This window comes from Oculina patagonica, chromosome 1 (genome assembly GCF_052425735.1).
Source record: "Oculina patagonica isolate OP01 chromosome 1, crgOcupat, whole genome shotgun sequence".
Classification (NCBI taxonomy): Eukaryota; Metazoa; Cnidaria; class Anthozoa; order Scleractinia; family Oculinidae; genus Oculina; species Oculina patagonica.
Window position 1 is genome coordinate 48,206,784 of NC_135758.1, and position 25,865 is coordinate 48,232,648.

The 25,865-nt window shown below is 38.2% G+C and overlaps 5 protein-coding genes across 6 annotated transcripts in view; 2 read left to right on the forward strand and 3 right to left on the reverse strand.

The window, feature by feature from the left end:
- Positions 1–25,865, reverse strand: part of LOC144635549 (uncharacterized) — a 184,253-nt gene that overhangs the window by 96,884 nt on the left and 61,504 nt on the right. The window lies entirely within an intron of this gene.
- Positions 4,954–9,040, forward strand: LOC144647629 (uncharacterized). Its single transcript, XM_078507395.1, has 3 exons — positions 4,954–5,334; positions 6,360–6,468; positions 6,907–9,040. The coding sequence occupies exons 1-3, from the start codon at positions 4,954–4,956 to the stop codon at positions 7,344–7,346; spliced, it is 930 nt and encodes a 309-aa protein (XP_078363521.1). The 3' UTR covers positions 7,347–9,040.
- Positions 9,848–16,786, reverse strand: LOC144647645 (putative alpha-ketoglutarate-dependent hypophosphite dioxygenase). The gene is made up of 7 exons (XM_078507396.1): positions 16,765–16,786; positions 15,907–16,024; positions 14,091–14,157; positions 12,126–12,217; positions 11,781–11,946; positions 11,136–11,307; positions 9,848–10,519 (listed from the first exon to the last, which is right to left on the reverse strand). The coding sequence occupies exons 1-7, from the start codon at positions 16,784–16,786 to the stop codon at positions 10,362–10,364; spliced, it is 795 nt and encodes a 264-aa protein (XP_078363522.1). The 3' UTR covers positions 9,848–10,361.
- LOC144635421 (putative alpha-ketoglutarate-dependent hypophosphite dioxygenase) lies at positions 17,429–25,790 on the reverse strand. The gene is made up of 5 exons (XM_078494534.1): positions 25,401–25,790; positions 21,824–21,915; positions 21,133–21,298; positions 20,492–20,663; positions 17,429–19,998 (listed from the first exon to the last, which is right to left on the reverse strand). The coding sequence occupies exons 1-5, from the start codon at positions 25,518–25,520 to the stop codon at positions 19,556–19,558; spliced, it is 993 nt and encodes a 330-aa protein (XP_078350660.1). The 5' UTR covers positions 25,521–25,790; the 3' UTR covers positions 17,429–19,555.
- LOC144635377 (transcriptional protein SWT1-like) overlaps positions 24,184–25,865 on the forward strand; it is a 29,145-nt gene continuing 27,463 nt past the window's right edge. Inside the window, exons 1-2 of one of the 2 annotated variants that reach the window (XM_078494495.1) lie at positions 24,184–24,351; positions 24,560–24,651. The gene's annotated coding sequence lies outside the window, so the exon portion shown is untranslated. The remainder of the gene's footprint in view (positions 24,352–24,559; positions 24,652–25,865) is intronic. The other variant, XM_078494503.1, reaches the window with a different exon arrangement.

A 25,865-nucleotide genomic window follows, 5' to 3' on the forward strand; every position in this document is an offset into this window, starting at 1 on the left:
TGTCAGCAGACCAAGCCAGTCTTATTACGTACGTTCGCTTCTAAATTATCTCTTCGTTGTTGACTCAAATATTGACTACTACAGGATGATGCTCTTCAGGCCAATCTTTTTCTTGTATACAAAAGGTATTCAACAACCGAAAAACTTAACCAAACAGTGATTTATCGTCTGATAGTGCGGTTGAGATAACAAATAAGAAAAATCGGCCGAAAAAAAGTCTATGTTTTTTTGCGATCACGTACAACTGTGCTCATTCTGTTTATTTTTATTTTTATTTCACTGATTTGTAATCCGAATGTATATCTACGGAATATATAAAAAGTATTCAAAATAACCAGCCAACAGAAAAGGTGATAAAGATGTACGGTTGATCTGTGGGGTCAAGAGGTAATTTACTCTATGTGGAAATTAAAGACGTTTTGTTTTGTTTGGAAAATGAATATTTATTTATTTTTCTTCCAGACTCCGTGCTTGCTCGATCCCTGTCAACGTAATGGCACCTGTCAGGCATTGTATGAACAAGATGATTACTGGTGTGAGTGTCTTAGAGCTTATGTTGGCAAACAGTGTGGTAAGTTATACAAATTAAATCAATCAATGCAAGTTTATGCTTGCTTGTTATTATAAGATAGTGATTTAGATTGCTAGAAACTGATTGATGTTAGCCCGCTGATATGGAAAAATAACATAACATACTGGTTTATTCATGATGATTGTACAAAATATATAAAACAAACTCATAAAAAGAAAACAGGAGCTCGACCTTATAACCTTCCCTAAAAATAAAAACAAAGAAAATTCTCCATTATATAAACACACGTTACAGAACACAATATTATTTTTCGTTACACTATTTACAGATGAGTTGTCCTTGACATAGCTCCCAAGAGAAAATGAGGGGTCCCTTATACTCTCTTGAGCTCCTTTAAGCTTCATCCCCTTCCTAAATAAAAAAATTAAGGTACAGTAAAAGTGGTATAAGCATCCACCCACGGGCAATGCTCTTGTGTCCGCTTAATAGTTTAAAACAGGTTTTTTTGTCAAATACTATTCTAAAGTACATGCTGGATACTTCTGAGATTACTCTCGTAAACTATAATGACACTCTATAATGACCAATGTGTATTTCTTCATATTGAAAATTGATCAAAGCATTAAATGGGGCTACACAAATTATCAATACCAGAGAAACATTGTCTATTACAAACAAAGCCAACTGAGACGAGATAGCTGCTAGGGGTGACCTTACATACATGAAGCGATCATAAAAATTTAAAAAGTCAAGGTTTTACAAAACAAAGAGTTAGTTGATAAACATGTCATCTTGTGGAGAAATGATCGATTTCATTTTCTGGAGCTTCCTTTCCGGAGGCAAGTCATTAACTTTACTGATGGCCAGCGAGAGGTCCTTCTTTTCATGATGTAAAAATAGTTCGGCCACATTAAAGCCTCGTAATGTTGCTTTCCATATGAGACGTGTTGGGTAGTAGAATCTAATTACACTGGTGTCAGTTTAATACAGTTTTCAAACACTTTTTAGGTGTCAGCATCCGCTCAATAGAGGTATACTTTAAAGTAAATAAGCCGGGTACTGAGAATTTTGGAACCTTGGCTACTGTCCGCTTATTAAAGGGTGTCCGCTTAAAACTGGTTTGACTGTGAAAGAAACTCGTTTGCACACTGATTCCGAGAAAAACTTAAAAAATTACTTTAGAAATTTTCTTTTTGTGATGTTTACTGAGAGCTTTGCGTGAAGTGTAAAAATATAGTCGCTTTCTTATTGAGAAGTAGCACCTGCTTTTCTCTTTAAATTTAAAACACTTATTAAGACGATTTTTATTTACTTAAATACAAATATCAGTTCAAGAAGTTAAAAAAATAAACATTCGTTGGATGTCAGTGACTTCACTTCAGTTCCTAAGATATGTAGAACCACTTTTTAAGAAGGCAGTTTCTGTAAAAGCGATCAATCGCATTTCGGAGAGGAAATAAAATTTCCTATAAAATTCGTCTATGGATGTACTTAGTTTAATAGTAAAAGAAAACAACCATTATTTTTGCAAATATCTAAACATCATTCCTCGTTTGCCAAAAGTCGCTAACAGCCTGTTTTGGGCCTAATTATTTCATCTTTGAGTCCCTGAAAGAGATGTACCTGCGGCTTTAGGAACAAGTGTTAATTTTTTCATTTTTTTGTATTTCAAAGATAGGAAAGTTTCCGTCGAGAAAAAGGCACTCTGTAATATTCAAAGATTCTAGTATCGATTACCAAAACAAGAAGTAAACAGCAACATTTTTTATTTTTACTGGGATTTACTGACTTATTTTTAACTTCGACTGCGCTTCTATGGAAGTTCTGACAAATGGCGAAGTTACTGATCACACAAATAATCCTTCTTTAAAGAAGAATACAAGACGGATTTTATTTTTATTCAAAATGAATTGTATTCCATTACCAATTTCCCTTTTTTCGCAGAATCAGAAAGACCAGTTTGCATGAAAGAACTCAAAGGTGATTCTCCTGGCGTGTTCTACACAACCAAGGCCGGCCTAATCACCGCGTTTAAGTTGGTACATATTTCCGGGGAGGTAGGATGTGTTTGGAATGGAAGAAGCAAATGGGGTTGCACGGACCCTTACAAGATAGCAACTCTGATCACTGATGACCAAAACAACATTTTTTTCCTGAGAATGGCCGTTATTCATACACTATTCCTGGATTCGGTTCCAATCCCCTGAGCTGATGTTGAACTTCTCTACACCTCTGGTGGTGATCGCGATCAGGAGTTCAGGGTATGGTATTCAGAAGACTTAGGAGGAACTGATATTGACAACTATCCAGGTCCAACTTGTATGAAAGTTATAATCTACTTTGCTTAATTTTTCAACAAACGGAGACGAATAGTTTATTTAATCTGTTAGAGTTCAGAGCCTGAGTGATTTGAGCTCTGTCAAATATCACTTTTACTAAATTAATTAGCAATTCACACACACAATTAAAACCAGGATCAGAAATAACGATCTCTTATTTGGGTCTTGTGCAATCAGATTTGCGAGTAAACTATCTGAACCCTTTTAATGTGCTTTTTCACATCAAATTTGGAGAGGGACACACAGTAAGGTCTCGCCAAAAACTTACACAATTTGTAAATCATCCGAACTAACCCTTAATTTAGTCTATACAACATCCTTTGCACGTTACTTTTTTCAGGCAAGGCTGAGATAAAAAAATATCCTATTCACAAATCTGATGGCGTGCATGGCAATGCAAGGTGGAGAGTTCTTACTATGGACTCATGCCAAAATTCATTTTCCTTTTGTTATAATTCCTATTGCACATCCAAAGAAGTTATCCACCAAAGGTTGCCTAATAATAGGCGAATTGTTTTTATCTTTATCTTTTTTTTTTATTTTTGTTACTCTATTTTAAGTAGGTGCACACTTTTTGTTATGGGCTCTCCCTCGGCTAAATCTGTTTTTATCTTTATTATTATTATTTTTTTTTTTTTGTTACTCTATTTTAAGTAGGTGCACACTTTTTGTTATGGGCTCTCCCTCGGCTAAATCTGTTTTTATACTTTATTATTATTATTTTTTTTGTTACTCTATTTTAAGTAGGTGCACACTTTTTGTTATGGGCTCTCCCTCGGCTAAATCTGTTTTTATCTTTATTATTATTATTTTTTTTGTTACTCTATTTTAAGTAGGTGCACACTAACGACGTATTATACTGACATAAAATTCGACGGGAATTTGTTTGCATGTCCGACTAGAGCATTAGTAATGATTTTCAACAGTTTCTATACTATTATGGTTTTATTTAAGCAATAAACCGCACTTCCTTAGTTTAGCTTTCACAATACTGACCCCCCGGAGGAAGTTATGGGAGAACACGACTCGCGGATTGTTTATATGTAAGAAAATAAAAGGAGATCACTCAATAAACCTGTAAGTCGAACACAGATGCAGATACGTATACAGGATATTATTTAACAATTATTGGATGAGGTTGAGCATATTAGCGATATTTATTAGGAATTTTTTTTTTTTTGCGGGGGGGGGGGGTGGGGGGGGTAAAAAAATTTTTTTTTTTTTTTCTTAAAATTATTATTTTTTTTTTTTTCCTTCCCCGCCCCCCTAGAAAAAAAAAAAGCGCGAAAAAAAAAAAAAATATATAAAAATTTTTTTATATTTTTTTTTGTTTTCTTTTTTTATTTAAATTATATTTTGTGTGGGAAGAAAGAAGAAAAAAAAAAAAGAAATATATATTTCCTCCTCTCCATAAACCAATACAAATCACTTCTAAAAAAAAATATCGCTTGACAGTAGGATAACCATTGCAACAATAGCACAATGGGAGCACAATATAAAAGTTACAACAGAATAGCATTTACTGTGGCGATTTCATTTGCTTGATTGACTTCGCGTACAAACTGTAATTAATACTTGTATTGTGAAAACGTGTATAATAAAAGTTTTAACCGAAGAATGCTGAAAATACTTATATCTGAATTTGAAGTTCCTGTAAGGTCCAGAAAAGCTTTATGTTGGGCCTCGAAGTTGAACCACACTAACAGCCTTTAACAAATTTGTAAATCATTAAGTTTAGTTTGATATATAATTTATACTAGTTTGCTAAAGAAACAGCCTGAGTGGGATTTTTTTACCAAGTCACATCTGCGAAGATATTCAGTAAATTTACATTTGAATGGGTGAATAATGGATGTCCATTGTTGTTTCATTTCTTATACGCCTTCCTTTCTTAATAAGTTAAAACAACACATTCCGAGTCACGAAAGACATTCACGCCCCCAGAAATTTGATGAAGATTTGAAATCTTGGATAATCAGCGTGACCTGTAATTGGTCAATGGTTTCCAATAGCAACCAATTACAGCTTATTGTCGTTATTCAAAGATCCTTGACATCTCCACGCCGAAGGTAATAGTAAACAATGAAGATAACGTTTCAAGATCCATTTAACACAACTTTCGCAATGCTTAACATCTGGATAACATTTTTCTTCCCATTACTTTCTTCCCAACTTATTTCAGCTACCCTAAAAAGTATTCAACGCAATACTAATTTTCGTTTCGCTCATTTTAACGACCACTTTTTCCACGTACTTGATGTTCCTGAGTTGGAGTCCACTCTTGTCACTGATCGAAACGTTTGTTTACGTCGCTGTCTAATAGACCAGCGATGTTTCTCAACAAACCTTGCTGCAAACCCTGACAACAACGGCAACTATGTTTGTGAGTTGCTGCCTACAGATAAGTACAACGCTTCTAACAGCTTTGGACCAAGTCAATACTTCCATCATTACAGTCTCAAGGTATAGTATTATAGTTAGCCACTTGTAAACTCCGTAAAATTTCAGCGGAAACTAACTTTTATACAGTGTCATACAGAGTATTGGGTGTATATATAAGTAGTGTTATACTTTAAATGCAAAAGCTTTTAGAGAAACTATTTATCTGGCAACTATCTTCTGTAATATGCATTCACCGTTGGATGAGTTAAATTAGAGCATGCGAGGTCAGAGTACTGAATAATAAATTTGGATTCGGGACTGTTTAAACGTGAAGATCGTTGTGTTAATATTAGTATTTTTAGGGGAATTTAATGAATAGGGTTGACCTCTTAACTCCCTTTTCGAATTCGTATTTTTTTTTAATTTGAGTGAACTTGTATGTATGTATTATTTTTGTGTATGCCTTACTTATTAAACAAGTTAAAAAACAGGTGCTTATAAAAAAAAGTGGATAAACTGTAAACGGGGAACTATCCGCTTCTATTTTCTTGTGTGGTAAAACATGAAAGATCATTTTGTTGATGCTGAAGCCATACAAAGAAAATTTCGCATGCTTAAATTCAGTCTCGTTTCATAGAAATTTGAGTGTTATATACCAGATTATCGTGAATCTACCAGGGCCTGAAAGACAATGTTAAGCAAATTTACTGTTTTAACTACGTTAACATTTCAATAATTTTTCCTTTAGACTCCTTGCTCACTCGATCCTTCTAAACATAACAGCACCTTATTTTCGGCAACTTCAAAACTTCTCCGCTCTGTCCACACGTAGAAGTAAATTTTCTCAACAGCTCTCTGAAGTGGATAAACTGTAAACGGGGAACTATCCGTTTCTATACTCTTGTGTGGTAAAACATGAAAGTTTACTTTTCTAGATGCTCACGTCATACAAAGAAAATTTCGCATGCTCAAATTCAGTCTTGTTTCATAGAAATTTGCGTGTTATATACCAGATTATCGTGAATCTACCAGGGCCTGAAAGACAGTGTTAAGCAAATTCGCTGCATGTATTAACAACGTTAACATTTGAATAATTTCTATTTTAGACTCCGTGCTCACTCGATCCCTGCAAACATAACAGCACCTGTCACGCGTTGTACGAACAAGATGATTACTGGTGCGAGTGCGTTCCATTGTATGTTGGCAAAAACTGTGGTAAGTTATAAAAATGAAATGAACAAAGGTCATAATGATTTCAATGTAGACTTACTCTAACTTGCTTGAAACTGATTTAGTATCATCACATCTCTTTTTTTCGAGTTGGACAAAAAGAGGAAAGACAGACTGTAATTTTGAACTACCTAATCAAAGTGAAATTACAGCAAGGAAGCTATTAATTTTCCATTATGGAAAATAACTGATATTACCTTTACCAAAAATCCCGTCTCATCCTTACCATGTTTAAATGCAACTAATAACAGGCCAAAATCTTACAAATATAAATCTCAAAACAGTAACTATTAAATGTCATTACAACTTCGGAAATTGCGCAATTTTATTTAAATTTTTTTTAATTATTAAGTATAATCCCTGATTCTCATATTATTCGCAAGGAATCATTTTTTCAGGTTATGATGTTCGTTTTTATTGTAGAAATGTTGTTTGCTCAAGTACACGGGAAAGTTTGCATGGGAGCTAAAGGTAATACCTATGGGGTATTCTTGACTCCCATGGCCGGTAAAATCGACGTCATAAAGTTGGTGCATACTGACGGTCAGGTGGGATGTGACCAGAATCGTCTCAGCAATTGGGGTTGCCGCTCCTCCACAATCATGACCCTTCTTACAGATGACAATAACAAGGTTGTTTTCCCTGAGGATTACCCGGATACAACATACAATGGATACAGCATTCCTGGATTCACTTCCAATTCCCCTGAGCTGGTATTTACATTTACAACTCCCTTGGTAGTGACTGCTGGTCAGGAGTACCGATTGTGGTACACTGAGGACTTGAATCCAGACAGGTACAGCGAGGGGGACAACTACCTAGGACCAATTTGTATGAATGTTTGGTTGTTGTTTTCTCAATAATTTTGAAAAATAACAATAATCATAAAAACAAGCAAGTAACGACATACTGTCAAAGCTCTCGTAAGCGACCTAGGGAATTTAAAAAAGCGGTCGAAACTAGAGTATGGGCTAAAGGAAGTGCTCGCAAGGAGAGATTTGACAGTATGCACACAAACTCGTCGTCAAACCCGCTTTAGATTTTTTTTATTATTAACACCATGCCCAAAGTGCCCATTTTCGATTATCGCACAAACAGCTTTGAACAGGAACGACCAGAAGTCGGTAATTAACTCACGAGACTCTCAATTCGAGCTTGGCACGGCAAGCGGCACAGTCGCCGGTGTTAACAATGCTGGACAAAAAGGGGGGCTCTGGAGACGAGATTGTCATCAACACATTTGAAGCACAGTTGAAAGAAGTATGAATCACAATATTAACCCGCTTACTAAAGCGATTTCTTCCCTTTCCGCACACCGACTCACAAACAAGAAAAACGAGGAACACATGTTCATTGCACTTACTGACCGACACCCCAAGACACCCCTGTACAGTTTAGGTTGGGATCAACCGTTTTAGGTTAAAAACAAAATGTCAGTTAACGCGTGAAAGATCATTGCATTTATGTACTCAACTTATATAAGCAGTTAGTTGGGAAAGAGTGCTGCACCGCTATCGCAGAGGTCATTAGTTCAATTCCCGTTCAAGCCTGATGTTTCTAGGCTTTCTATTTTTGGTCACATCCGTTTAATAGTATTAAACAATCCTTTTAACCAACTGAACGCGGCTGAGTGGGTTTTAACCGTTTCAACTGAAACGGTTTTTAAAGTGTTCTATTGAAAAACCAGTTATGGTTGAGGGATGGTCTGAATCAGAAGCCTCTGTCCTGATAAGAACACCGCGTTAGTAGAGTTTATTGTGGTATTTAGTTTGGTTAAGACGGGAAAATACTCTTTATATATCTTTATATCTTGCTGCGAAGAACAAAATGATGCTCACATCGCCCGTATCACCTTGTGTATTTACTTCTCTTAACCCTTGGACGTCCATGGGAGGGACTAGAGGATTTATTGTAATTTAGGAAAAGGGATATCGATTTACTCTATGGTTCTGAAGCTTTCGTGAAATTTTACGATTCGTATACTTTTACATTTCATGGGCATTTTGTATATATTACTGTTGTTTTCGGACTTTATAACAAAATAGCGAAATGCAAGACGGCGGATCCAAAAGGGTGTCTCTAATGACGTCATATGATGTCACATCTGACAAAAAAATATGTCATCTTGTAGTGTTACCTAAGGGCTTCAACCACCCTACCGGGCCACCCCCTTTGTACTACGGTGGGGGTATGAATTAACCTGCGATCGTGCGTTCTTTTTTCTTCCCCCGCAGCAGTAGTAGAGAGGGAGGGTATGATTTCAGGTTAGGTATGAATTTGCTTGTACGTCCGAGGTTTACAACGTTGCACTGTTTTATTGCGCTTCATAAGCCTCTTTGTACTTTAGGTATTTTTATTTTATTTCTGTAGCTTTTAAAAACGATATTCTGAAGCGCTAATGGACTTGGGGGCTCGGCGCTATATAAGTGAATTGTATAACTATTATTGTAAGTGTATTATAATTCTTCAGTAATGTTCTACAGAGCATTAATTTTACCTATTCGAATGTAATTCACGATCACATAGGCAAGACACAAGAATAAACCACTGTTATCCTGCCATGTAGCAATGTTTTATAAATAAATGCCTACTCTGTTATTTCGTTCCCGCTATCTGAAACAATTATTTTCTTTCCATTGGGAGTTCGAGGAAGCGGTTCCTGCTTACTTTACCCTCTCCCCTGAGCCATCTTTTCCCGAGCGTTTACTCTACTAATCGAGCCAAAGATTGGCCCTTCCGGTTATACGCATATGTTCCTTTGTCCAGACTTGTCTCTGGTAGGTATGCGAGTCAAAAGAGCCAAAGTGGTTGCATGGAAAATGTTTGGCTCACCCCCAGGGTCAATCTACCTTCAAAGCGAGTGGCGCTTCTTCGTCCAAGGTCACCGACACGTTGTTATGGCAACCTTAAAAAGTACTGATTTGCAGGGACCAGCATACTGTACAAAGAGAGTAGCAATATCCCATGTTGTTTTCATGCTATATAAACTGCTGCCTAATGCCGCCACGTATTAGCCACTCACATCTAGCCTCACCGCAAAGAATTTCAGCTTATTGCTATTTCTCAGATATTAAACCTTCTCGCGTTAGCAATAGTAGTTTATTGGCTTGGCCTTGTGGATAATTCCTCTGGTACGAGTTGTTAATGACTGATCGTGATCGTTTGATACATCATCGCAAAGCAAGTGAAAGCTATTTGTTTCGAGTGGAACAGTTTTTGTCAAAACAAACTAAGGTAAACAATACACGAGGCTTGGCAAACTACATTGTAACACCTCAAATGGGGTTGGCGTTATGCAATTGGCTGGACGAGCAGTCAAACACCACATGTATTCAAAAGAAGTAACTAAAACTGCGCACTTTATTTTCTTCCATTCTTTATTCCATATCTTTTCTACTGATTAGCAAAAGACAATGGTGAAGGAAGTAAGGTACATTGATTATTTCAGCAGCTAAGTGAAGTATAATAGGCAATTAATCTAGCCTAAAATTGCGACTAACTAACTTTTTCGATAAAAATTGTTTCCTAATAGTTCATAGCCCGAGTTGTATTTTTTGTGATTTAATTTCTTCTGGTGCATTTTCCAACGCTTCAAGCTGCGTCTTGCTCTTTCTTATTCTCCTGCTCATAAAACAAATCGACATTTTCATCATAAGGGAATGGTAACGAGATGGGAATATTCACCATACGAGGATAGACGGTAGGTGAACCCCGCACAATCGTGGAACAAAACCGCTCCCAATCCACAGGGCCTTCGACACCAGCATATCCCTCCGGTCCAACAACACCAGTGAGAGGCCAGGCGTCGGTAGCAGCATATTGAATAAAACACACACGCCTTGTGTGAGCCGTGTTGTTAGGGCCTGAAGCATGCGCAGTTAACATTGTGTGGAATGTAGCGCCCCAGCTGGCACTTCAACATGAACTGCATTACTGGAGTCAAAGGTCGGATCTGTTATTTCTGACACAAGAACGCCATCCTTGAAGTGATCGCGGAGTGGCTGTTTATGAGATCCAGGAACGACCTGCAAACAGCCTAAAATTGAACAAAATATGAAAATATTACTATCATTCATTCATTTAATAATAATAATAATAATAATAATAATAATAATAATAATAATAATAATAACACTTTATTTATAGAGCGCTATTATTTCCAACCAATAGCGCTTAACAATGAAAAATTAAGTAAATAAATAAATAAATACAATTCTTCAAAACTTTAAATACACGCTACGCATGAATGTTCAATAAAAGAATAAAAAGACTAAAATGAATAAAAAGACTAGCTTATTCGTCAAAGTTAATTGTAAAAAAACAGTAAGGCCCCGTCCACACTGACCCTGGAAAATTTGAAAACGGAGAAATTTGAAATTGCCGCGCAAAATGTTTTCCGTGCACATTAACCCTGGTAAATTGAAAACGATACGCCTCACTGGTGAGCGTTTTTGAAAAGCCCTGTTTTCGGTGACTCGAAAACGCCGTTTCAGTGTGGACGGTTGGCCTAACTGGGGAAAAAAGATGCGTTTTTAAACTTACCCGGGTCAGTGTGGACGGGGCCTAATTAAATTATAAAAATACTAACTAAAAGCTTCATATAATTCATTCATTCATCGCATTTTTCCTTATGCGAAACCTCTGATGCGTACCATTTTCTTTAGTAGAATCATCCACAGCTATACCGACAGTAACAAGACTGTCGTTTGTGTGAGGAAAGAATGCCCAGTCTTGATGCCACTTGATTCCCAGTGAACCGTCTTTACCGGGCATTTTCATATGTATTTTTTCTTGCTTTAGGTGTCGAATTGAAGAGCTTCCAATCTAGCATAGTTAAGAATAATTAATTTTTTATGAAAGTTTTCTGCAGTACAAATGCAGAGTAAGCGTACTATTAAATCTTTGTCGTTTTGGAGTTAATTTGTTTCGATTGAGTTTTTCTGTTTGGTGACATAACAGGAGTCCATCGTTGTTGATCCAGCAAAATGGTGGATTCTAGGACGTCAATACCAATAGATAATCCCTTATGACATAATGCTTTCACGGAGTCTTATTTGTGCGGACGCGGGCGGGGAGGGGGGGGGGGGGTGGTGTGTGATATGAGTTTTTGTTTTTCCATTTTCGTGGTGGTGAAGAATAGTAAGCCAACAGTGATGACGTTTTTTACGGATAGAATAGCATTTTTTATTTTTTTATTTTAAACAGATCAAATAACGGGCGTTATGATGCCCTTCGTCAGAATAGGTCGTTCATAAGTCATACAAGAGAAACAGCACACACATATAAATGGAAATTACCAGCTGTGAAATTATGTCCAAAAGTTTTGGATGCCGCAGAGCTTTGTGCCACACGGGATGTACAAGGGATGGACAGATAATACGTGATCGTTTTAACATCGGCTTGCCGGACGAATGACCTTCTTCCAACATGAAGTATGTGTCGGACTCTGTTTTACTGGTTGCCCTAAAAACAGAAAATATAACACTTAGCTTCACAGTTTTGGTTCTTCGCCATTTACCAAAATATTGCAAGAATATTAAGTGGGGAAGCAAATGGTCTTCTCTAAAATAGGTTACCTTGCGTAAAAAGCAGACAGTATCTATATCAATAGCAGTTTCAAAACGATTGAAAGGTGTTCTTACATTTCAAACAACTCATCCGTAGCTTCAATAAGCTCTTTCCTTTCCTCTTCGTTGAATATATCTGCAACGGCTAAGTAACCATTTGTCTCCCACTATAAAACAGAGAAACAAATGCAATCAGATACCATTTGCTAACAAGAGTATCTCTTGTTCACTGTATGTTTATATGTAACCCAGGGATTTTTTGTTTAAGTCTTCAAACTTTCTACAGAATTCATTGACCATTTGTACAGATCAGAACTCATCAATTGTTGTTTGTTTCAATCGCTTTAATTCGTACAACTATTTACCTATAATTCATTAATTTCAGTTTTGTACCCTGGATTGTAGAGTATGCCGTGTATTGGCAAGACCTCGGAATAAATTAACGCCAAATACAGTATCGGAATAGTGGCTCAAGCTTTACTCGACTCAATCATCGTATTCAAGATGCTACTGAAGGACAACTTCCTTTGCAAAAACCTGTGGTCATGACTCAATAATAAAAATGGGGTCACCGAGCTCGTTTTAGAACTGTAAACACTAAAATTAGGGTGTTTTTAACAGGTTACGCGGTTACTATGGGAACCAGTAATAAGAAGCAAATAACTAACAACTTACTAACCAATGATTGGGCATTAGTTTGAAACCATAATTGTAGCAGCAGCTTATCACTTATAATACCATTATTGTGTAGCATTACAGTAGTTTTTTTTTAATTGCAACACGAAGACATTCTTACAAAAAGAAACTTACATTACTTACAAACACTAACGGTCCATGCTACATTGAAACTGCTTCTGCTTAACAACAATAAATATCATAGCCGCTCTATTCACTTTCTTGCTCTTCCCACTTACTTACTTAATAGCTGTTTTACAAAACTGTCCACTTAGAGGTGTAAATTTACAAATAATTCTCTTAAACATAGAATATTACATTTTTCAGATTTTCAGTTAGATTTTTCAACAATAAAATATAACGATCAATGTTTGATGTCAAATTACGCTCTCGAGCTATCTCTGCCTTGGCTGGCTGACTTCCATTGTTCCTTGATGACAACGTGGATGACGTCACCTTGGAAGGAGTGTGGTGGACTGGGTTTCTAGAAGGCAATCACTGACGTATCAAACCGATCAAACCTATTCCCCAGGCCTCCTCGGCTCCTTTGACTAAAATGAGGGCATAACGCATCTTTGGACGCCATAAATGAAGTCAGATTGTGCTTTTTAACACAAAATTATACAAATAATCAGTCGAAAATCCAAAATAATGCTAGCAGTGCTTTTTTGGATAAAATGTAAAAAAAAATGCTCGCGAAGCCAAATTATGCCAAAAAAGTGCTAGCACTTTCGGTACAAGCCTAGTTGAGAGAGAGAGTTATAGTAGTGCCCGGGCCCATCAAAGTACAGTCAACTCTCTCTTAACGGACACCTCTATAAGACGGACACCTTGTAATGGTCCCTGCCGTTTTTCAGTCATTTTACTGTAACCAACCTCCCTATAAGACGGACACCTCTCTAAGACGGACAACGAACACTTTGAAATCATTAACGGACACTTGAGAAGTGGTTTTTATCATGTTTTATTAGTGAAAATACTTCCAAAATTCGTTTCGACCTAAAGCAAAGTTAGTCAGCACCCTAACGATAGGTGTATACCAAGCTTACTAACCAAAAACAACGACACTTAAACGGATTACTTCTCTGCTTACATGAAAAAGGTCGTTTTCTACTTACAGTATTACAGTTTGTAGAAGCACTCAACTTTTGCTTTAATAAGCGAATACGGTTCTTTTATTATTTTAGTCTTGCTGCAGTATCTCAGAATTACTGGTGTCATGTTACCTCGACTCTCTTCAAGGCGGACACCTCTCTAAGACGGACAGTTGCGGCCGGTCCCGAAGGTGTCCATCTTAGAGAGAGTTGACTGTATTACAAAGTATAAGTGCTGGAAACCTTTATCAGCCACCTAAAAGCAACATACCTGGGATTTCTGCTCTGCATCAAGCTTGAAGAAGGAACTACTCTCAGTTGAACCATTACTGAAAAATCTGCTGAAAATGGGGAATTTCAAACGTCTGATTCCAAAGCGAAGTAATGACATTTTTTAATAGTATGACATTTAGACTGTGGTATGGAAGAGACAGACAACGAAGAACAAGAAGGCAAGAAAGGAGAAGGAAGACGGCGCCAAGGATCAGACTGGGTCCGACCTGTACATCGAGACCCGGAGAACGAAGGTGAAGGGGACACAAGACGGGATGACACACAAGATGAAGACAGAAAAGGGGAGAAGCAGCAAGAGAAACAAGTGGGGCAAACAGCAACCCACATCAGGGAAGACCGAGAAGAGTATGAGGCCGGCAAGGACCAGGGAAGATACGGAGGATCGAAAAACTGGTGACCCAGATGTGGGCGTACCGGAAAGAACCAAATGGGACACCATGAACGCCCAAAGTAACACCCAGAAGCAAACGCACGACATGCACCACCGAACAAAACGACACAAGTACACACGACAACGGCAAACGTATGGGGCGGGCAGACCAAGAACGAGAAGAGGGCCGCAAAAATAAAAAGACGGTAACACCCCTGGGATGCCAGGGAAAGGCGAACGCAGAAACAACAAACACAACACCAGAACACAGAGAAGGAACGCCCAGGGACAACGGAAGCAGCAATGAAAGACGAGACGTAGAACTGCAGTCGCCCAGCAAACCAACGAAAGAACAGGGAAGGTGGAAGCCATGCCGGAGGGCAGAAAGCAGCCCAAGGAACAAAGGCAATCCGGAGGAAGGAGGGAGAATGAAGATGAGAGATCGAAAGTGAGTGTGAAAGGTAAACACGACCAATAGCATGCGAAAGTGAAATAAAAGATATTATTATTATTATTATTATATCTCGTAGAATTGGCCCGCGCCTAAGGAAAGAAGAAGCGCAGAGAAAACTGGTAACCAGTTGTAAGCAAAAAGGAGACAAAAGGAATTTTATTATTTACTTGTTTCTTTACGTGAGGTGAGATGAGGCGAGATAAAATTGCTTTCGGCGAATTTGCGTGCATTATTTGAAATTAAACCTCTGGCTTGGTATAAGTAATTTCAACAAACAATAAAGAGGTAATCTATGCAATGAGTATATAAAAAAAATAAAGATTATGAACTGAAAGGGAAAGTCAAGACTTTATCTAGTACACACGTTATGTAATGAATTTTTTTAGTCTGACATGCAAATTTTTTCAATTTCGCAAGATGGATTTTAGAATACATCAACGGCGATTTGAAAAGAATTTGAATTACTGGATTACACGCAAGAAAGGATATTCAAACTTTCTTGCATCTTTTGGAAAAAGTTTGATCTATGCGATAGACGAATCGAGGAAAGCTTCAGTAGCCACAACGCTAACAAAATTTCGGCTGGAAATAGCGGTTATATAAAATTAATTAAAGCAAGAGAAATTTTAGATGTTCAATTTAGTACGCTGGTTTAGTGTTTAGACTGTTCTTGAGTTTAACCAGAAGTACATAATCTGTACTTCTGGTTTAACTCAAAAAATGCGAAAGAGTTTAACTCAAAAATAGAAAAACTCAAAAGCAATTCAAACTCTTTATGCCCATTCCTTGTAAGAGTTCTTTTCAACGCATGGAGTGGCAATCAAGTCAACAAAGTTCACTGTATTTAAATGTTGGATGTGCAACACATGGAAATGCATAAATAACAAACGCTATTATAAAGAAGTTGGCTCTTAAGAAGTCGCAAAAGTGAAGTGAAGACTTGAGAATATTGAGCTTCGGTAAACGTACCTTTGAAGATGTGAGTCTTGGATGTGCTCCGGCAAACACTTCGAGGTAGTCGAGATACGCCTTCTGCGATACGCTTGCTGTACCACTTTGTAAAACAATACCGCCCTTTGGAATGGGGCTATCAAAAGGAAGGGTTCAGTGATTTTTTAAGATACGTCGGTCATGCAACAACAACAACAATTTATTGAGGTATTTCCATAAAGATACATGGCATTACCTACTTACACTTGAGAAATTACAAGTAGTATCAGAAATAAAACAAAAATGCGATTTTATCATTTGGAAAATAAAGTTTCATGTCTAAGAGACATAGCTTGAAAAACAAAAGCAGCAGTTGATCGACAAACAGAAGGATCAATGCTGTTACAAAGAAATAAAGATTTTGCATTAATATCAAACTCGTTAAAAATACTATATTTGGCGGTTATTTCATTAAAGAACTTTAAACGTATGCCGGTTTTCGTATAGCTTGCATGAAAATAAGAAATGCATTTCGTTTTCAATCTCATCCGAATGGCAGAAAGAACAGATTCTCAAATTAATAGGAGTCTTGGGTATTGTGTGTCTACCAGTTTCGATACGTAATTTGTGATTCCCAAGTCGAAATTTGCTAATGGCAGTTCTGTGGTGAGGATTGTTGATTGCGTCCAGAAAACTAGATTTTTTCGGTATCTTTTTTAAATGAATGATAAAATTGTAATTTTCTGTTTGTGCTAATTAGTTTTAGTTGATGTGCTATTGACGCTTTGCTAATGTTTTGCTTAATGTAAGAAGTAAAGAGTTTTCCGTTGTTTTCATTTAATATTAAAGAGCTCGAGTTGTATTTATTGCATAACTGATTAATTTTAAGCATTAGACCTGTCTGGGTTTTATCAGCCATCTCCTTAGAAAGCTGTAGACATTGCTTAGCGATGTTATTTTCTGGTAAGCTCTGAAGATGAATCCAAAATTTTACTATGGAGGTTTCGATGGCTAATTTTAGAGGAAGCCTTCCAAGTTCATTTCTGGTTGCAACATTTGGGCATTGTTTATTCACTCCTAAGAATTGTTTGCAAAAATATATATGTGTTTTTTCGATGTCATCTTTATCGTAGATACCCCAAACTTCTGAGCCGTACAGTAAAATAGGGAGAAAGAGAGAATCAAAGAGTTTATTAGTGACACTAAGGGACATGCTAGAGCTAGACTACGAGCAGTCCCTATTTTTTCGCAGAGTCCGTCAAGCTTGAAGCGAATTTTTTTTCGAAGAGTTCGTCGAGCTTATAGCGAAAAAAATTACGCGTGGGGGAGGAGGCGGGGCAAGGCGAGAAGCGAAAAAAATAGGGACTACCCGCAAAGCCACAAGATTTTGTTATGACACTCTAGAGGTATTTACTGATTAGTTTTTGACAAGATCACAGTGTGCTGTCTCCTACTCGTTCCGCAAACTCTACCACAAAATCGTGTTTTCCCAATTTGGCACTCACGAGGCTATAACATCGCCGTTAAGTGCAATCTACCAAATAAAAGATAACATTCAATATCTTTCATCATTTCTTTATGTCTCTGTAAAATTTGAGCTTAATCGCACCCATAACAGCTGAGAAATAAGCGTTTTAAAAGATGCAGGTCAAGCAAAATTTTCCTTCATGAATTTATTCATGCGGTAGGTATCCCCCGCGACCTTAACATAAACCTGTGAATAGGGTTTAGTTAGTATACAAGTGAATAGTGCTTTTCGCGCGCTCTGATTGGTTAACTCGGAGGTGTCTGTGATTAGCAAAGTGCTATTCACCTTCGAGCAGCCGAATAGAAACAAAATGGTTTCCCGCGTCGATTTGGTTACCGAAAGTGATGTTTTGGTCCGTTTGCTATTCAGCTTGTATATCCAATGTAGGTGAATGTGGTGGATATATCACCACTCTTCGTCACCACTTCGGTGAATAATTGGTCATTTTCACACTAGAAGACGGACAAGTACGACTGACGATTTGTTCGTCTAGTGTGAATCTAGGACGGCTTTTAGACGACTTGTCCGTCTAGACGACCAAGTGGTCCTCGGCCAAATCGACGGACAAATCAGTCAGACGACTTGTACGTCCAAAATCGTGTCCGTCCCGTTTTCAATTTAAGTCGATTTGACCGTGTAGACGATTTGTCCGTCTAGACTTTGTCCGTCTGTAGTGTGAAAACGACCATTGTTACCGCCGCCTGTTCAGCTCAGTTCGTAGAGCGCCGGACTGCTGTGCGGGAGGTCGTGGGTTCGAACCCCAGACCGGACCAACACTCAGGGTCTTAAAATAACTGAGGAGAATGTGCTGCCTTTGTAATTACATATGCAAATGGTTAGACATTCTAGTCTTCTCGGAAAAGGACGATAAACCGTAGGTTCCGTCTCCTGTATCTTCAGTCTTATAACAGGGGACGTTAAAGAACCCACACACTATTCGCAAAGAGTAGGGCACGAAGTTCCTGGTGTTGTGGTCTGGCCTTTGTGTAGTAAATTACAGTATGTGTACAGCGCATTAGAAAATTATATATGAAAAATGCGCTATATAAATTCATTATCATCATTGTTATTATTCATTATGCATCGTCATATCTGCTAACCCCCGTGGTTATTCTCTCTCAAACATTATTTATTTAGCTTTGCTTAATTTGAATTCAATACAGACGCTGTAAGTTGATCTCTTACTAATTTAAAGATATTTATTGTGTTCCTTGAAAAAATGCTCCTTCCGACGATCATGACTAATACACCACACGAGTACTACGAGTAACATACGGGTAACATACGAGTAACACACGGAACATACGGGAACATACGGGTACATACAGGTAACATACGAGTAACATACGGATGCATACGAGTAACATACGGATACATACAAATAACATACGGATACATAAGGGTGCATACCAGTTCCTATTTCATTTCATTTTATGCTCCCCCACCCCCTTTTCCTCAACAAGGTTGCGCGACGAGCCCCAAGGACAAAACGTATTGCTGGATTTCACTGTCGCGCAACGAAAAAAAAAGTCAAGAATTTGAAATGTTGTAAGATCAATAGCTCATCTTTACAATCTTACCCGTAACATACGAGTAACATAAGGACACATACGGGTGCATACCAGTTTCAATTTCACTTCACTTTATTTTATTTTTATATTTTGTGTAACATAAGTAAACCAAACAAAACATATGAGTACTTACGGGTAGCATACGAGTAACAAATCTATAATCGAAAAAATCAAATAATGGTCATAATGTAACGCGTTTCTCCATCGCTCTCCCCGCCAAAAAAGATTGCGTGGCGAGCCCAAAGGACAAAGAGCATTGCTGGTTTTCACTGTTGATGATCCCTTCCGACAGGCCGGATGCGTCGACAATCCAAGTCGAGAAAGGTTAAGCACTATTGCAAAATAAACTTATCGTTGTTATTTTAATCATTATGTATGTCTTTATATAATATTTTAAGTAAATTACTTATCTAATCGGATCTATTCTATGTGTAATACAGAGAGTACAGATAAATACCTTTTTAATTTTAAACTAACCCAGAATTTATAAACCAGTTTTTTGATTCAAAAAGGATTATTCCACTTAAAATATTAATGAGCTTAAAGTCTTGGTAGTGTTTTGGAATTCAGCAGGCAAATTTCTCCCACCTCAGGCTGTGCCTTGTTCTTTCTTATTCCCCTCCTCGTGAAACACGTCATATCCTCGGTCATAAGGGAAAGGTAACGATATCGGAATATTCACCATACGTGGATAGAAAGTTGGTGAACCCCGCACAACCGTGGAACAAAACCGCTCCCAATCCACAGGGCCTTCGACACCATATCCCTCCGGTCCAACAACACCAATGAGAGGCCAGGCGTCTGTGGCACAGTATTGAGTAAAACACACTCGTCTTGAGCGAGTCGAGTTGTTAGGGCCTGAGGCATGCGCAGTTCGCACGTGATGGAATGAAGCGCCCCCAGCTGGCACTTCAACATAGACTGCTTTATTGGGGTCAAAGGTCGGATCTGTTATTTCTGACACAAAAGAATCATTTCTGAAGTGAGACAGGATCGGCTGCTTGTGTGTACCTGGCACGACCTGTAGGCAACCTAAAGGGGAACAAACGTTAACGTTAACATTAAATTATATCATTTCTCCTTTGGAAGAATTTCTCATCGGCAACGGTTTCAAACATCATAGTCCAGTCCCTGTAATCTCTCTTCTGCGCGACCTTTATAAGGTTTGAACCCAGACGCGAAAAGAGAGTCCAGGATAACTTGTGCCTGGGTTTAATCCCAAAAAAGGGCGCGCGGAAGAGGGAGTTCAGGGACTGGACTACAAACATCATTGAATGGTTCTTATGGCCACGCGACTCAGGTTTCTCATTCAGTCGTAAATTTCGCCGATAAATTATCTATTTGAATCATTACAGAACAAAGCTGTTTTCATCTGGAATTATAGTGTAAACGTAATTAGCCATTTCAAGGCGCGAAGGGCGAAAACTGAGAACGGGTGATCTTGCGACAATGTAAAAAGTAAGCTTGTATCTTATTTAACAGCGCGACGAGCACGGACATCAAGCTAAAAAGAATAACACCTTACCATTTTCTTTAGTAGAATCATCCACAGCTAAGCCAACGGTAACAATACTGTCATTTGTGTGAGGAAGAAACGCCCAGTCTTGATGCCACTTGATTCCCTTTGAACCATCCGCACCGGGGTATTTCATGTGAATTTTCTCTTGCATTATGTATCGAATTGAAGAGCTTTCAACCTGACGTTTACAGAAGAGGAAAAATAATGTTGGCTTGAGAATAAACAGCCATGACTCACCCTAACACTACTTCTATTATTACTCGTGTAGTTAGCGTTAGACGGCCCTTGTCAGAATACTGAGAATAAATTAATTGATATTTAGGGCTGGAAATAACAGCTGAATTTTTTTTTCTGAGCGTTTATAGTCCTAGAAAGGGAATTGGTGACCGCACAAGGAAAAGAAGAAGAATTATTTTGACGCCGGTGGGAGTCGAGCTCGTGACTACCGGAGTAGATCACCGTTGCTCTATCGACTGAGCTACGAGGCCGGGGTGGGGAAGGGGAAGGGAGGGGGAGACTGGTCTCGAGTTATTTCAAGGTGGTAAACAAGGGTACAACAATGCAGGGTTGACCCAAGCAGCACCAGGACGTTCGAATAGCTCAATAACCAAAACATGAAATACAACACAGATAGAAATGGAAATTACCAGTTGTGATATGATGTCCAAAAGCTTTGGATGCCGCAGAGCTTTGTGCCACACGGGATGTATCAGGGATGGACAGATTACACGTGACCTTTTTAAAAGCGCCTTGGCGGAAGAATGGTTCTCTTCCAAAATGAAGTACTTGTCGGATCTTGTCTTACCGGTGCTCCTAAGGGAAGAAAAATAAATAAATAAATAAATAATAAATAAATAAATAAATCTTTGAGTGTCAAATAAAAATCTGAATTTGCTATTTTAGAGAGGAAGCCACATCAGCTCTAGCTGGTTGTCATACAGGTATTCTTGCCTGGTCGAATTGAAATTTGAAAATGTTGGTTTTTCAGGAGGGTGGAAAACCAGAGGACCCGGAGAAGAACCCTTGGAGCAAGGCGAGAACCAACAACAAACTCAACCCACATAATTATAGTACCAGGCAGGAATCGAACCTGGGCCACAATGGTTGTTAATAGTTTTTGTAAATAATTTTTAACTTTGTAGTTTTAAATAAATTTTTAGCTTTTAAATAGAGGGCTACGAAATTTACTGGTGTTGTTCACTATTTTGTCCCAGCCTCTATTAATAAAGATCTTTCTAATGTTAGCGGAAAGCGCTGCAACCACTATGCTATCCCTGCACTCTTAATGCGTCTTTTTCACCGAGTTAAAAATAAAAACACTCCAAAAGTGATCCTTACATTTCAATGAGCTCGTCCATAGCTTCGATAAGTTCCTTCTTTTCCTCTTCATTGAATATATCTTTAACTGCTAAATAACCATCTCTCTCGTACTATGAAACACGGCAAAAAAATTGATGTTATCATATTTTGACAAAAGATAGCCTACTTTACCCTACGTCTATATCTAGAATATGAGCGTTTACCATTTCCTCGCAAAGCGAGCTTGGAAGGTGATAACCCGCTGGAATGATGAGTGTAGAGGCTTGCCACACGGATACTCGCAGCCTACAGTACCTGCACTCATCGCTTGATTTTGCTTTTTTCTTTGCACCTACCTCTGACGAGCACCCCTTCCCCCCCCCCCCCCCCAAAAAAAAGGGGGGGTAATATCTGAGTTTGAATGACGTCTTGTACCGTTAGTCTGTTATTGTGCGTATATTGTGGTTCGGGCTCATTCTACTAAAAAGGAAGACAAGAACAGTTGATATCCTTTGAGTATATACTAAACTCAAAGATATATGGGATTATAATTCACCAAAAAATCTTTCTAGTGTGTGATTGGTCTAAACACATCACGCGACGAATTTGTAGCGAAGAACGCGATTTTGACACAAGAAGTAAACGAAAGAAATGTCTGGGTTATTTATGCGCTGCGACAGGAGCTTCTGGTTGCGAACAGAATTACATTATGTACTTCTGTCTCCACCTCAGGACAACAAACTATTCCTCTCGTCCTGATATACTCGATCAATGAGTCTGACCTTGATGGGTTTGAGCGAATATCTGCGAGACAGTAAGACGATGAGCAGCCCTTCTTATTTTTCAGTCCGTCGAGCGCGAGTGGAAAATGGCCGCGCAAATTTAAATCGCGAATCGCCACAGCTTTCCCACGGCTATTTTTCCACTTGCGCTTTTTCCTTTTTTATTTGCTTCACGCCGACGGGATGAGAGAAAAAAGAGGGCTGCTGGTAGTCAATCGCAATGCTAATTTAAATGGCTCTTTGGTTCAAAGACGCCTTCAGGCAAGAGTCGGTTACTTTCAGTCGGGCTATTGTATTGCGTTTGCGGTCGACCATACGCCGTAATCTGCCTGATATATTAAGGTGGCTCGATCGGATTTTTGAGTGACGATACCTTTCAACTTTGAGCAACTTGTATGTCACCGTAAACAATCCAACTGAAAATCGATCAGCACAGCTGTACTAAAGGAAGATGAAAGTTTCGATTGAGATAAGTTTCGTCGAAATCGGAGTAACCATAGCAACATAATGACGTCACCACCCATTTTACACGAGACCGATTTTCTTCTAATAGAGGGATAATTTTGAAAAAAGGCTGCTAGATCTTGGACTTGACATAGTTTTCTCAAGGTCTGCAAAATTTGAAGAATTTTTATGAGAGCGTTTTCGAGAAAATTTTGGATGAAGTTTTCAGGTGCTAAAATACAACAAAAACAAAGCAGTCTTAAAACATTATTGAGAAAACGTTCACAAGGCCCGATCAAGTAACATTTTGGCCTTAAGTGAATCTTGTACTATCCAATTACCTTGGGAGAAAATCTCAGAGAAATCGTTTCATTTGATTTCTTGAAACATCGGCTTGAATATCAACTGGTATGAAGTTTTATTGCGCTCTTTTATCGAAAACGGGCCTTCGCTTACTAAAATGATCGCAAAATAAAAAGCGCTCGATAGAATTTTTTTAAACTCGGCAGTCAAAAAGAGGAATATATATGTAATGAAATGTCCGATTTTCAAAATAATTGAAACATTCTAAATAAGTTAATAATTTAAAGCCTTAACTCAGGTAAACATTGCGCTGTTTTTCACCCTACATCGGATCGCTGCCTCTTACGGTGACATACAAGTTGCTCAAAGTTGAAAGGTATCGTCACTCAAAAATCCGATCGAGCCACCTTAAAACAGGCCCTAGAAACTCCAAAAGGCCCCCCAACAGTGCGCCATAGGCTCATCTGTACTACAAGTGACTAAGCCTGTATCATTTCTTGTAATGCATATCGACGTAGTATATTGGTGAACCAGGGATCAAGGCGCCTCGCGCGACGACTGATTTCGCGCACGAACACAGGATCAGTGAGAGGCAATGTGGGTCTCCCTATTACAAAGTACTTCTCTTTTCCTGACCACATTATCAATTGACAATATGTTAGAGTCAGGCATCTGTACAAGTTTCAGAATCCTACTGAAGCGATGCTGCGGTAAAGCAAGGCTAATTTTTCGTCACAAACCCTGCATCAACGGGTTTTTTCTTCGTATTATACCTCAGCGCGCGCAAATGTCGTAGACGCATTTTGACTTTTTGAAATAATTCAGCGCGTGCTGTTGGTTATTAACGACATTCATGTACGTTGATGAAGCCCAAAACTGCCAACGTTACAAAACTGAATTAGTACCTAAAAGGTACTTGTGTGTTTACCTATAAAAGTTCGCGTTAACCGATTCTTTTCATATAACTTGCCGTCACACATTTGAAGATAAAGGACTCTTGAACTGTAAATTAGCGTTACAAAAAATCTTCTTCTGGAGGTAAGAGTATTTTAGTTTTTGCATGCATGTGACTAGATGCTAAACAATTCAATGAAAAATCTGCAATGACTTCAATTAGAGCACTTTGTCGGTACAAGTTGCCAGTAGGCTTCACTAAATCAAACTCCACCGCGATTTTCACATTATTGGAGATACAGTCTCTGCAGTAATTCTTGCGGTTTTTCTAAACATTTTTCCGGATTTTTAGAAAAAAATTCAGTGAAACTAAAACTCACTGGTGTCGCCTTGGAACGGCCCTAAAACGCTACGGAAACACGATTAACACGGAGAAGAGGAGAAGTAAGTCATTTTTTTAAATTTCGTTTCCTTTATTCGAACTCCCATTTGCGATCGTTACATTCGATCGCCATACAAACTCTTATGTTTAGGCTAGGCTGATATACAATGGGCTGTATCATGTAACCGGGGGTGGAAACAATAAAAAATTTCAAACCACCAGACCTACAAGTGGTCGCGGTCGACTACAAGAGATGGCCGCTATTAAAAGAGAAGTTTCAACTATAGTGAATTGAATGGGAACATATTGATCTTTTTATCTTCTCGTCGCTTACGCCTACGAGAGGTTCACTCGTGCGGACATCAGATTGTGTTGTCACGCAAACTTTGCCTACGTTAGTTGCAACAAGAACTATGTTATTTTTAGTAAAATTTGCTCAAAAAACTAAGGCGGTTTCATTTTATTCTTATACATTGTAAAGAAAATTTATTTTCCATCGCAAAATGTATTAGCCAGATTAATTATAATTGAGTCATCTTTCGCAAACGATCTGTTTGTTTCGCAATTTTTGCTGAAAATAATATTGCGTGACGAACGAAAACACTGACGGAAAAAATCTAGGTGCGAGATAAAGGCAAAAGCAATACACTTTTTTCTATTATATAAGCATAGTTAGCTATCATAAAAAACTGAAGATTAAAAAATCGGCTAATGTTGACGACAATATTATCCAAAAAAGCGGGCAATTTACTTCTGAACTGTATGTTGATAATTCACGACCACATATGTTTCGCAATAAAGATAAACCTACCTGTGATTTCTGCTCTGCGTCAAGCTTGAAGAAGGAACTGCTCTCTGTTGAACTACTGCTAAAGAATCTGTTAAAATTGGCGCATTTCAAACGCCTGATTCCAAAGCGAAGTAATGACATTTTTAGATCACGGTCGAAGGAAATTTATCAAAGTCACGCGCCCGAGGAATGAAAAACTGCGCAGAGGAAACTGGTAATGAGTAAGAGTTCCTAGGTGGAAAATCGGGATTGGGAACTGCAGGAATCAAGGATTACGGATCAGTGAACGTTACTCGTGTACTTAGTAAACCGTATGTGCTATTTCTCTTGATGCCATGCATATTCTTTACGGAGTCAGGAGTAAATCCTGACAGAGCCAATAAACATGATTTACAACTCCTGTAATAAATTATACGCGTTTGTTTATGTTTTTGCTCGCTTCCTAATTTTTTTCCTTTTTTTTTTCTGTTTTGATTTTTTTGGTTT

Coding starts and splice junctions, on each gene's coding strand:
- LOC144647629 (XM_078507395.1), top strand. CDS start 4,954: ATGAAGATAACGTTTCAAGATCCATTTAACACAACTTTCGCAATGCTT. Junction 5,335..6,359: donor TCCATCATTACAGTCTCAAG/GTATAGTATTAT, acceptor TTTCTATTTTAG/ACTCCGTGCTCACTCGATCC. Junction 6,469..6,906: donor GTATGTTGGCAAAAACTGTG/GTAAGTTATAAA, acceptor TTTTTATTGTAG/AAATGTTGTTTGCTCAAGTA.
- LOC144647645 (XM_078507396.1), bottom strand. CDS start 16,786: ATGGCTGATAAAACCCAGACAG. Junction 14,158..15,906: donor CAAGACTCACATCTTCAAAG/GTACGTTTACCG, acceptor CATTTTCAGCAG/ATTTTTCAGTAATGGTTCAA. Junction 12,218..14,090: donor ATGCAGAGCAGAAATCCCAG/GTATGTTGCTTT, acceptor TCTGTTTTATAG/TGGGAGACAAATGGTTACTT.
- LOC144635421 (XM_078494534.1), bottom strand. CDS start 25,520: ATGTCATTACTTCGCTTTGGAATCAGGCGTTTGAAATGCGCCAATTTT. Junction 21,916..25,400: donor ACGCAGAGCAGAAATCACAG/GTAGGTTTATCT, acceptor CGTGTTTCATAG/TACGAGAGAGATGGTTATTT. Junction 20,664..21,132: donor TGGACATCATATCACAACTG/GTAATTTCCATT, acceptor TGTAAACGTCAG/GTTGAAAGCTCTTCAATTCG.